Genomic DNA, 11,693 nt, shown 5'->3' with positions numbered 1-11,693 from the left:
AATTTAAAATATGTTAAATATCAAAATATCTAATCTTATAATTAAATAATAAATAAATATTAAAGAAGTTAACAAAATTTTAAATCTGACCATAATAGGAAATATTTAAAATTGGAAACATTCCAAAATAGAAATATTTAAAAATTAGAAAAATTCCAAATTTAAAATATTTAAAATTGGAAACATTTCAATTTAGAAATATTTAAAAATAGAAAAATGAATTCTGGAAAACAATCCCATGAAAAAATTGAATTTTGGGGAAAAATCCCACAAAATTCGATTTTGGGAAAGTGGCTGCCCAGGAGGCTGCATGCAGCAGCCCATGAGGATGCCAGCAGCCCCATACGCGCGCGGACACAGAGGCTCACGCCGAGGAAGCTCGGCGCCAGCAGGGTGCCTGACCGAGAAAACTCGGTCAGCTGCAGCGTGCATCTGGGCGAGATGCAGGGTGACACGGGCGTGTCACGCGCGCCCGATTGAGCAGCCATGCATACCCGAAATCCCGATTTTCCAAAATTCATAACTTTTTCAATTTTTATCGGAATCGGGTTCCGTAAAAAATAAAATTGCTTAATTTTTTTACAAGGAATCCAAATAAAATATTTTCAAAAATCGAAAAAATATTTTTCATGAAAAAAGGTACTGTACAACATCAACATTCATCAACAAAGCACATAAACCAACATGAAACCATCCAAATCAACACAAAACATATAAATCATCGTTTTAATTCATATTACATGAAATTAAATCATTACCATTGCTCTGATACAAGTTGTTGGAATTATTTTACCAGGATCTAGATTTACTAACAAGTATGTTTGATTAACATCCTAATATGAATTCTAAGACAATGAAAATAAACACATATAAAGTTAGAAAACCTTACAGTAGGTGCAGCGGAATAATATGACTCCTTCCATTCAGATCCCTAGCCCTTGATTCCTTTCTGTAGCAGAGCATTATCAAGATCTGAACCTGGATCTCTTTCTCTCCTTCTTTGATGTTTATTTTCCATAGTCTTACATACTATGATTGAGATACCACTTGATGTGTGTGGGCACTACTCATCACTCAAAGGAATTTCAAAATTTCTCTCTATTTTTCTCTCTTGAATTCGTGTGTTTTATCATGCAAGAGAAGAGAGCAAGGGCTGCTATATATAGGGAAAAAGGAGAGCTTAACTTTCCAAATAAGCAGTTTCCTCTTTTACTGTATAATTGATTAACTGCCTTATTTAGTGTGATTCACCACTTTCCTATTATTGCTAGGCTTTGATTAGCAATTACATGGCAATTAAAATTGAAAATAATAATTGGGAAACAAGCAAAAAGGTGGCCGACCATGGTGTGTTATGGGCCTCACTTGGATTTGCAGTTTCCTCAATTTTATTTCTATTTCTCCAAAAATGATATTTTTCTAATTCTAACCATTTAAATGCCAATAATAACTAAAATAGATTATTAAATAATATTGTCATTTAAAATAATTATTAATTAGACATACAAAGTCTCTTAATTAATAATTAAACCTAAAAATCCTTTTATTTACAATTTCATCCTTACTTAGTGAGAATTCTTAAATTAGACATAGTCTAACTTTTAGAATTATAATTGATTAATTAAAATCAATTAACTGAGCCTTACAAGCAGTATGGTCTCAACTAGTATGGGAACCATGGGTCTATATAACCGAGCTTCCAATAAGTCTAACCGAATTTACCAAGTAAATTCCCTAACTTATTAATTCCTCATTGAATCAACACTTAGAACTTGGAATTGCACTCTCAGTCATATAGAGCGCTCTATATGTTCCATGATATAGACACTTCATTAGTTATCCATTGTTATAACCGTAATGTGATCAATGATCCTCTATATAGATGATTTACACTAAAAAGGCACTACTGTTACCGCTACACCTTCAATTTATTTTATCCTTAAAACACTTAACCCTGTATAAATGATATTTTAGCTAAGTGAAATGAGATCTCCACCATTTATCTTCGTTTGGTTAAGCTCGAAGGAAATCATCCTTTACTCTCTATTTGCCAAATAGAAGCTATAGATTCCATATTTATGTTAGCGCTCCCACTCAATTGCACTACCGTGTTCCCAAAATGTACGTATCACCCTGACCCAAAAGTAGGCTTAACTAACAAATCAAAGAACACGAATAACACTCTTGAGATTGAACCTAACCATATCAGGATTAAGATCATTTGATCTAGGATCAACAGGTGATATTGAATTGAATAGATATTACGGTAAATTTTAATATATCTAATCAAAGTTCAATATCGGTCCCTTCCGATGTATACTCCATACATCCGATACTAGTAAACTTTGCCAATGTCCTGGAAAGGACATAAAACTTTTCCAAGGTGTAAGAATACCTATCGCTGATTATACCATGTTAGTCTAAATCCAGTGTTCTGACAAATCAGGGAATAAACTTTCGAACATATAATTAAGATTATATTCCACTGTGCTGACAACACTATAATCTTAACAAATTCATATGTTCTGGACTTAAAAAGAATTCATACATTATATACAAATAATCATGAAATAAATCATGTGAACCATGCAACATAAAATGTTATTTATGATTTTTATTAATAAGTAAATCTGATTATATTGAAATGGATTTTATTTAGGGCACAAAACCCAACACAACTCACGTTCCAAACAGTTAAAAAAACAAAAAAAATGTGTACACAAACGGCAATACACTACCATAGGTACGTACTAGTTGGAATTAAAAATATTATTTTGAAGGTAATTAAAAATTATATGTTACGGAGAGTCATGTCCTCTGACATGTGATTTGTCTCTATTCTATAGAGTTTTTGTTCCTTTGTTCATTGTTTTTTTTTTCCTGACTATTCACCATGGCGTCCAGTATTCGAACCACAACAGGATTAGAGCAGCAATGGAAAGACATCTGCTTAGAAGTAGAAGAAGAAAATGAAGTGGCATACGAGGAGGAGGAAGTCAAAGAGATTGATTTTGACGATCGTTGGTGCCTCGTTGGGCGACTATTAACCGGGAAAGTGTCTGATTTTCAGATATTTCAAAACATAATCGCGGATTTATGGAAACCCGAGAAAGGCATGTATATCAAGATTCTTGAACAAAACCGGTTTCTATTTCTATGAAATAGATATCAAACGTGTTCTCATGGGCAGTCCGTGGACGTATGATCGTAAGCAACTTATTATTGAGCGCCTCAAACAAGGAGACAATTCGAGAACTATTCCTCTCAACAACATTGACATGTGGGTGCAAGTCCACGATCTACAGACTGGATTCAAAACCGAGAGGGATGTTTGTCAAGCAGGGAATTATATTGGAATGTTTCTCGAATCGGATCCTAACAACTTTCAAGGTATTTGGCGTGAATATTTATGTGTTCGTGTCCGACTGAATATTGAAAAACCATTAAAGAGGAGTATGAAGTTCAAGAAGAAAAATGGAGAGGTGTTCTATGCCAATTTCAAGTACGAGAGAGTTCCCACCTTCTGTTTTATGTGCGGCATCATGGGACATTTGGAGAGATTTTGCAGCCAACTTTATGATACTCCTCCGGAGGCAATAAAAAAACCATACAGTAATGACATGCGTGCTCCTTCAAAGCGGCAGAGCTTCCTCACAACTTCTCCCTGGCTTCGTACCGGAAAGCTTGAACCTCCCACTGGCGGCAGTAGCAATCCAACACAATCTGCCACCTTCAATGTGAAGCCTCAATCCCAGGCCGAAACCGTGAGTCCAACCAGACAACGAAATCAACTCCCTGTCTCAAATGTTAATTTCCAAAAATCTCTCCTTGATTCTAGGCATACGGGTCATTCAATTTTGGAAAATACAAATGAGGCAACTTTGAATATTCATGAGAATGAATCAGCATTTATGTCAGAGGATGATATGAATCTTTATGACTTGAAGAGGAAAAGAATTGATACTCTCCCTAAAGGGCCGGCTAAGATAGTGGAAGATGATGTGATTTGTATTTCTGAGCCAAATAGTTTTCAAGGTAATGATATTATTGGGCTTCTAAAAAACGGGGAACAGGTGGGTCTTGGTGTTCAGGCCCACCAATCATTATGAATGCTATTAGCTGGAATTGCCGTGGGCTTGGGAACCCACGGGCCATTCAATTCCTTGTTGACATCTGTGTTCAAAAGAAGCCCAATTTTATATTCCTTTGTGAAACTTTATGCAATAATGACATTGTCGATAGGCTCAAGGTTCGGTTGGGCTTTGAAAATAGCTTTACTGTGCCGGCCCAAGGTAGAAAAGGTGGACTAGCTTTTTTATGGAAAATTTCTACTGATGCTCATTTGCTTAAGTTTTCGGCCCACCATATTGACTTGGAAGTTCATGTTCCTGGCTTTGTTCACTGGCGTCTTACTGGGTTCTATGGAGAACCAAACCGCTCACGACGCCATACAACGTGGGAGCTTCTGTGTGAGCTGGCAGATGCTTCAACCTTGCCATGGTGCATTCTTGGAGACTTCAACAACATCACCACTCATGACGATAAGAAGGATGGTCGGCTTTATCCTGAATCACTAATCAATGGCTTCAATACAACTCTTCATGACTGCCAATTGTGTGAACTTCAGTTGCATGGTCACAAATACACATGGGAGCGTGGAAGAGGGACCCAAAATCACATTGAAATAAGGTTAGACAAAGCTTTTGCTACTCATTCTTGGCTAACTATTTTTAATGAGGCTCGTTTGTCAAATTTTGATTTTTCGTCCTCCGATCATACTCCTATTTTCCTTGAACCCGCACCTGTTGTTATGAGTAAACCGGTTGTTATTTTTCGTTATGAAAATGCTTGGGGCCGTGAACCTTTATGTAGCCAAATTGTCCAAAATTGGTGGGAGGTTAATGCTCATCTCCCTCTTGCTGATAAAACTAAGCTTTGTCTTGAAACTTTACTTGATTGGGGCCGTGATCTTACTGGGCACTTCAAGAAGCGACTGTCTAATAGTAAGAAAAAACTATCAAGCCTCAAGTCTCGTGACAATTCGGACTCATATGAAGACTTTTTGAATGAGCAATGTAATTATTTTGAGATTTTAGCTGAGCAAGAACTCTATTGGAAGAACGATCAAAACAATTTTGGTTAAATGGAGGGGACAAAAATAGCAAATATTTTCATGCCACCGCAAGCTCTCGTAAACGAAATAATCAAATTGTCCAACTTCAGGATAGTGATGGTGTTTGGAGAGGCTGGAATTCAGGTCTTGATCAGGTAATAATTGATTATTTCTCGGTTCTTTATACTACTGATCATGCTATTTGTGGCTCTGTTGTCAATGGTATACGTCGCTCAGTTACTGGTGAACAAAACGAAATCTTGCTCTGCCCAATCACAGCTAATGAAGTTAAGCAAGCTCTCTTCCAAATGCACCCTGACAAAGCTCCATGACCTAATGGTATGAGTCCCGGTTTTTACCAAAAACATTGGGACACAGTTGGCACTGATATTATTAAGCTTGTTATGGACTTCTTCAACAATGAATGCATGCCGATTGGTCTTAATGACACTCACCTAGTGTTAATTCCAAAGAAGAAGAACTTCTCCTCTATGGGTGATTTGCGGCCTATTTCTCTTTGTAATGTCTCCTACAAGATTATGTCAAAGGTCCTTGCCAATAGGATGAGAGTGCTAATTGATCATATTATCTCTCCTACTCAGAGTGCGTTTATTCCAGGCAGGCTTATCTCAGATAATATAATGATAGCCTTTGAAATTATGCACTACCTCAAGCGAAAAATAAAAGGCAAAAAAGGGTTCATGGCTATGAAGCTTGATATGAGTAAGGCTTATGACCGTGTTAAATGGGACTATCTGTCTGCTGTCATGCATCATATGGGGTTTGCTGGTAAATGGATCAATCTTATTATGAAATGTGTTACTTCTGTTCAGTATTCTGTTTTTCATGATGGCCATTTGATGGGGCCGATTGTTCCCTCTCGTGGAATCCGCCAAGGAGATCCTTTATCAACTTATCTGTTCATCATTTGTGCTGAAGGGTTTTCTTCCTTGATAAGAAAATTTGAAGATGATCAGGTTATCCAAGGCTGTCGTGTTGCTAAAAGTGCTCCTCCCATAACACACATGCTATTTGCTGATGATAGCTACCTTTTTTGTCAAGCAAATTCCAACACAGCTGTCAAAATTAAGCGTATGCTTCACTCTTTTGAAATTACATCTGGGCAAAAAGTGAATGTGTCTAAGTCCTCTATTTTCTTCAGCCCTAACAATGAAGTACACCACCGAAATGAGATTTGCAACGTTCTTGGCATGACAGAAGCTACTGATGGCTCTCTTTACTTGGGATTACCTAACATTATTGGTAGAAAGAAGAATGTTATACTCGGCTTTCTCAAAAATAAGATCATAAATCGTCTCAACAGTTGGAATGGTAAATTTTTATCCCGTCCAGGCAAGGAAGTTCTCCTTAAGTCTGTCATTCAATCTCTACCAACTTATGCTATGAGCGTCTTTCTTATTCCCTTGGAAACTTGTCAAGAAATTGAAAAGATTATGGCTAACTTTTGGTGGAAAACTTCAAGTGCTAAAGGTCAAGTAATCATTTGGATGTCTTGGGATCGTATGGCTACTCATAAACATTCAGGCGGTATGGGTTTTCGTCACTTACATGACTTCAATCTTGCGATGTTGGCTAAACATTCAGGCTGCTTGTTTCCCCAACATCTCTTGCCAGCCGTGTGTTCCAAGCCAGGTATTATCCCAACTCTGATTTCCTCACTCCAGAACTTGGTAATAATCCAAGTTTCGTTTGGCGTAGTATCTGGAGTGCACAACATTTGGTAAAAATGGGTTGTCAAAGAACTATTGGTAATGGGATTACCACAAATATTTTGAAGCATCCTTGGCTTCCCGATTCTGCAAACCCGTTTGTGACTTCTAATGCCCTCGGTCTTGACAATAAAATGGTGAACTCTCTCATGGATATTCATGACACATCTTGGGATATTTCTCTTATCCATGATATGTTTAACCCTCGAGATGCTCACTTGATACTTGGAATCCCGTTGAGTTCTATACCATCCGAAGACTGCTGGTCTTGGAAGGGTGAGAGGTCTGGTTTTTTCTCTGTTCGTAGTGCCTACGATATGCTGCAGCTTAGTAACCATGGACAGCAGAGACAACCAAACTCGGGGTTTTGGCACAAGTTTTGGCACCTTAAAATACCGCCGAAAGTGAAGAATTTCATGTGGCGTGCTGTCACCAATACTCTCCCCACATGCCTCGAACTGGTTTCAAAGAATGTCGACCTCTCCTCCTTGTGCCCTGTCTGCCACAATGCTGCCGATACTGCTTCCCATGTGCTCCTAAATTGTTCCTTTGCTTTCAGCTGCTGGGAGCGTTGTGGGTTCACCATCCAATCCGATTCTTCATCAACTATTGGTTATTGGCTTGATTCTACATTCGAATTGTATGGTGATGATACATCTTGCCGTGCCATCATGCTTTGTTGGGCATTTTGGAAGTCCCGAAACAAACTTGTTTGGGATAAGAAAGCTTCATCTCCAACTCAAGTTCTTAATTTAGCATGGACTACACTTGACCACTGGCGTACTGCTTAAGATAAATCTAACTTATTATCATTGTCTCTCTTACAACATGATAATAACGTTGAGCGTTGGACTAAACCCGATTCAAATACAGTCAAGTTAAATGTTGATTGAGCTTTGTTTGAGAGAGAAAATGCTTATGGCTTTGGCATTGTAGCTCGCGATTCGTTGTGCCACTTTGTTGATCTCCGAGCAAGATATCAGGGAGGAAGCTACCCAGCCGAGGTGGTTGAAGCTCTTGGTATCAAAGAAGCACTAAGTTGGTTGAAAGACAAGGAATGGAACAAAGTCGACATAGAGACTGATAGCATGGTAACAGAACAAGCAATCTTTAGTAATCAAATTATGTCTTCTACTTTTGGTTTGATTGTTAGTGATTGTAAAAGCTTATTGTCAGTTTTAAATAATGTAAGTATTCGTTTTATTAGACGATCAGCAAATCGAGTTGCCCACTTTGTTGTTAGACACTCTCGGTTTTTCTCTGATCGTAGCATTCATAGGAATGATTTCCCTAACGAGCTTCAAGCTCTTCTGTACGATGAATGCTAAATTTCAATGAAGTTGATATTTCATTTTCAAAAAAAAAAAGAAAAGGCAATACACTACCAAATTAAAAAAATAAAAAAAAAATACTAAAAAGTTAATATCAGCCTGTCATAGTATAATTATAACAAAATGAGAAAATTTAATAATCTAAAGACTAAAGGGATCCAAATATTATTGGCCCCATGTTGACCAAGCCCTAACTGAGAGACGCAGAGTTTCAGTGGTTTGTTCTTTCTTCTTTTCCATCGCATTCCGGAAACCACTACACAGTTCTGGAATTATCTTCTTCCAATCTATAAATTCACTTTGATGATCCACAGCTTAAATCTTTTTAATAATATTAATATCTGATATCTGAGTTCATCGTTAATTAGCTGAAGACAAGCAAATTCTAGGGTTATAAGAAAGTTCTTCTGCGTGTAGATAATGGCTAAAGACGGACCCAACTGGGATGGTTTGCTCAAGTGGAGCATTGCTAATTCTGACGGGACTCAGCCCACTCGTAATCTGAGGTACTGCTTCATTTCTTTACTATTGATTTTGACATAAGCTGATTTTGCTTATATATGATTTTTGGGGTATTGTGTGCAGTGAGGAGGATCGAAGATGGTTTATGGAAGCTATGCAAGCACAGAGTGTTGATGTTGTAAAGCGTATGAAAGAAATTACTTTGGTTATGCAAACCCCTGAACAGGTTTTGGAAGCACAGGGTGTCACTGCTGCTGATATTGAAGGTTTTAATTCTTCCTTCATGTTTATGATTATACATTTACTCAATATTTTTCCTCTCAATGTCGCATACTCACTTCTGAATTGGGTTATGGCAGGAATGCTGGATGAGTTACAAGAACATGTTGAATCTATTGATATGGCCAATGGTAAAGTTTCATATCTGGCACTTTTCTCTTTTCTGTTTCGACTATTCTACTTGGTTGTGAATGCCCCTTGTGTTCTTCCTTGCCCCATTTGTTTGCTTATCATTTACTCTTAGATGAAGTTATTGTAGACATTGAGGGCTCGTTTGGAACGCCTAGGTCTTGTATTGTATTGTATTGTATTGTATTGTATTGTATTGTATTGTATTGTATTGTATTGTATTGTATTGAATTGTATTTTATGCAATATTTTTTTATGTAAAACTATATGTGGTATTAACTTTTATGAACACCTCAATATATAATATTTTAGTATAACTTAAAGTTTGACATAGTAATATAAAAAATATAATGTATAATTCAATTCAATATAATACAATACGACCTAATACGGCATTCCAAACGAGCTCTGAATGTATATGGTCGGTATGCCTATTAAGTTATCTTGTAAGCCCCTTGTTTTTTGACTTTTTCATTTACCCGTTGGGGAGGTCATTTGAATGAAACCACAAAATATATTCGATTGATTAATTCAGTTACTAAATTATTGCACCTCTTTCTTCATACATATTATTAGTGAGACAATAATTTACAACTTCCTGTCTGGCCTTACCTCTTATTTATAGTATAATTCAATTCAATGCTATCTAATCGCACCTATCACCCACCAAACGAATACCATTACTCTTGAGTGATGTTTTACCTCATTTGTTCATTTGCTATTTGATGAGTTGATTTCAATTAGTAGTCAGTACAATACAGCTGATACGCAATCTTCTATCTTATGACAGATCTTCATTCCATTGGCGGTTTGGTTCCTCTTCTTGGTTACCTCAAGAACTCACATGCTAACATAAGAGCAAAGGCTGCTGAGGTTGTAACAACTATTGTACAGAATAATGAACGGAGTCAACAGCTGGTTATGGAAGCCAATGGATTAGAGCCTCTTCTTTCTAATTTTACATCTGATCCTGATGTGACAGTCCGAACCAAAGCTCTCGGTGCTATATCTTGTACGTATGAGTTACTAGTTTTTTAAGTTATGTTTTGGGCATTCCCTTGCTTTTCTGAATGAATTTTTTATATACGGTTTGCTTTTGCAATGCAGCGTTAATCCGGCATAACAAACCTGGTAGTATTGCATTTCGTCTTGCAAATGGATATGCGGCCTTGAGAGATGCTTTAAGTTCAGAAAACGTGAGATTTCAAAGGTACCAACTATCTGTATTTTTTTTCAATTTAGTGTTTATTTTCATATGCCTAAGGAGATTATAATACCTGTACATGAAACATGTTCAGGAAAGCTTTGAACTTGGTCCATTATCTACTGCATGAGAATAGTTCAGACTGCAGCGTAGTATCTGAGCTAGGATTTCCTCGCATTATGTTGCACCTTGCTTCTAGTGAAGACGCAGAGGTACGAGAAGCTTCTCTTCGAGGCCTTCTTGAGCTTGCACGAGACAAAAGTGGCGAGACAAGTGGTAGAGTGACTGACGTCAATGATGACAAACTGAAACAAATTCTTCAAGAGAGAATTAATGGTATCAGTCTGATGTCTCCAGAAGATCTTGGAGCAGCCAGAGAAGAGAGGCACCTTGTGGATTCCCTTTGGCAGACATACTTTAATGAACCATCTTCTCTTCAAGAGAAGGGTCTTCTTGTTCTTCCTGGAGAAGATGCACCCGCACCAGCTCCTGATGTTGCAAGCAAGCATTTTGAATCTCCTCTCCGAGCGTGGGCTGCAAATCCTTCGGCTGATAGAACCACTCAAACTGAAACAAAAGCAACCCCGTTACTTCTAGGTTTAGGTACGGCACCATCTGCTGCTGATGTTCAAGGGAGTTCTGGGGCTACAGAGAATGGCACTAATACTTCGGGGAGAGAGCAATAGGCATTAGTGAATTATTTTTCCTTAGGCAGTTTATGTAATACTAGCTTCTCTTTTGCTTGTAATTTATGGTTTTGCTAAATTGCGAAGGTTTACATACTTGTATCTGATCTTGGGATACTGCGTATGCATGTGCTGTGCATAGATTTGTATGTCGTTTGGTGGCAATGAAATCTTATTTTTCTCTTTGTATAAACCCTTTCGGCCTTTGGCCATTTGCTGATTCCTACTACGTGACGTTCAAAATCTAATTTCGTATAACAAAACCCCATTTTTGGCAGGCCAAACCATGGTTTCATTAATCTTCCTCTTTCCCTTTAAGCATGTAATTTAGATGCAAGTTGATGATACATTTAAGATTTCTTCAGCATTTCTTTCTCTACCTAGTGATTTAAGTTGAACCCATATTTTCCTTTGGATCCTCATTTTAGATATTCCGCTAGAACGTTACTTTCATCATTTCATGCATGTATGGCTTTTAGTTATGATCGCTAGTTAGCTAGCTTTGTTTGTTAGCAGAATATTTTAGTATCTTAATTTGAGATTCTCCTAGTTGGAATTTTTAAATATTTCTTAAACCAAATCACTATAACGGTGTTTCAAGTAATTTAAGCGGAGTATAATTTTTTTCAAATTATTGGACTATTTATGATGTTTTTAATTTCTATTTCAAAATATATGTTTAATACAACAAGTAATAAATTTATAACAAATAAAATAACAATATGGACTCATTTTTAAAGTTAAAGCATAATATAATAA

General features: G+C 37.1%; 3 protein-coding genes across 3 annotated transcripts; all 3 read left to right on the top strand.

The window, feature by feature from the left end:
- The first annotated feature begins 4,105 nt into the window (after nucleotides 1–4,105).
- On the top strand, nucleotides 4,106–5,445 carry LOC115696273 (uncharacterized). The gene is made up of 2 exons (XM_030623183.1): nucleotides 4,106–5,075; nucleotides 5,150–5,445. The coding sequence occupies exons 1-2, from the start codon at nucleotides 4,106–4,108 to the stop codon at nucleotides 5,443–5,445; spliced, it is 1,266 nt and encodes a 421-aa protein (XP_030479043.1).
- Nucleotides 5,446–6,860: 1,415 nt separating this feature from the next.
- LOC115696274 (uncharacterized) lies at nucleotides 6,861–8,171 on the top strand. The gene is made up of 2 exons (XM_030623184.1): nucleotides 6,861–7,623; nucleotides 7,780–8,171. Exons 1-2 carry the CDS (start codon nucleotides 6,861–6,863, stop codon nucleotides 8,169–8,171), a joined length of 1,155 nt encoding a protein of 384 aa, XP_030479044.1.
- Nucleotides 8,172–8,288: 117 nt separating this feature from the next.
- On the top strand, nucleotides 8,289–11,127 carry LOC115697738 (hsp70 nucleotide exchange factor FES1). The gene is made up of 7 exons (XM_030624851.2): nucleotides 8,289–8,391; nucleotides 8,592–8,680; nucleotides 8,760–8,902; nucleotides 8,996–9,046; nucleotides 9,835–10,056; nucleotides 10,152–10,254; nucleotides 10,343–11,127. Exons 2-7 carry the CDS (start codon nucleotides 8,595–8,597, stop codon nucleotides 10,932–10,934), a joined length of 1,197 nt encoding a protein of 398 aa, XP_030480711.1. The 5' UTR covers nucleotides 8,289–8,391; nucleotides 8,592–8,594; the 3' UTR covers nucleotides 10,935–11,127.
- The last annotated feature ends 566 nt before the right edge of the window (nucleotides 11,128–11,693 follow it).

Source organism: Cannabis sativa, chromosome 7 (genome assembly GCF_029168945.1).
Source record: "Cannabis sativa cultivar Pink pepper isolate KNU-18-1 chromosome 7, ASM2916894v1, whole genome shotgun sequence".
In the NCBI taxonomy this organism is placed as follows: Eukaryota; Viridiplantae; Streptophyta; class Magnoliopsida; order Rosales; family Cannabaceae; genus Cannabis; species Cannabis sativa.
The sequence above is the reverse complement of the archived record's forward strand: the minus strand, read 5'-3'. Positions and strand labels throughout refer to the sequence as shown.

What these genes read in the sequence shown, in the direction of transcription:
- LOC115696273 (XM_030623183.1), top strand. Translation starts at nt 4,106, where the DNA reads ATGAATGCTATTAGCTGGAATTGCCGTGGGCTTGGGAACCCACGGGCC. An exon ending in AGACTTTTTGAATGAGCAAT is followed by an intron (nt 5,076 to 5,149) that starts GTAATTATTTTG and finishes GGTTAAATGGAG; the next exon opens with GGGACAAAAATAGCAAATAT.
- LOC115696274 (XM_030623184.1), top strand. Translation starts at nt 6,861, where the DNA reads ATGGGTTGTCAAAGAACTATTGGTAATGGGATTACCACAAATATTTTG. An exon ending in GACTACACTTGACCACTGGC is followed by an intron (nt 7,624 to 7,779) that starts GTACTGCTTAAG and finishes TTGGCATTGTAG; the next exon opens with CTCGCGATTCGTTGTGCCAC.
- LOC115697738 (XM_030624851.2), top strand. Translation starts at nt 8,595, where the DNA reads ATGGCTAAAGACGGACCCAACTGGGATGGTTTGCTCAAGTGGAGCATT. An exon ending in ATCTATTGATATGGCCAATG is followed by an intron (nt 9,047 to 9,834) that starts GTAAAGTTTCAT and finishes ATCTTATGACAG; the next exon opens with ATCTTCATTCCATTGGCGGT. An exon ending in AGCTCTCGGTGCTATATCTT is followed by an intron (nt 10,057 to 10,151) that starts GTACGTATGAGT and finishes TTTGCAATGCAG; the next exon opens with CGTTAATCCGGCATAACAAA.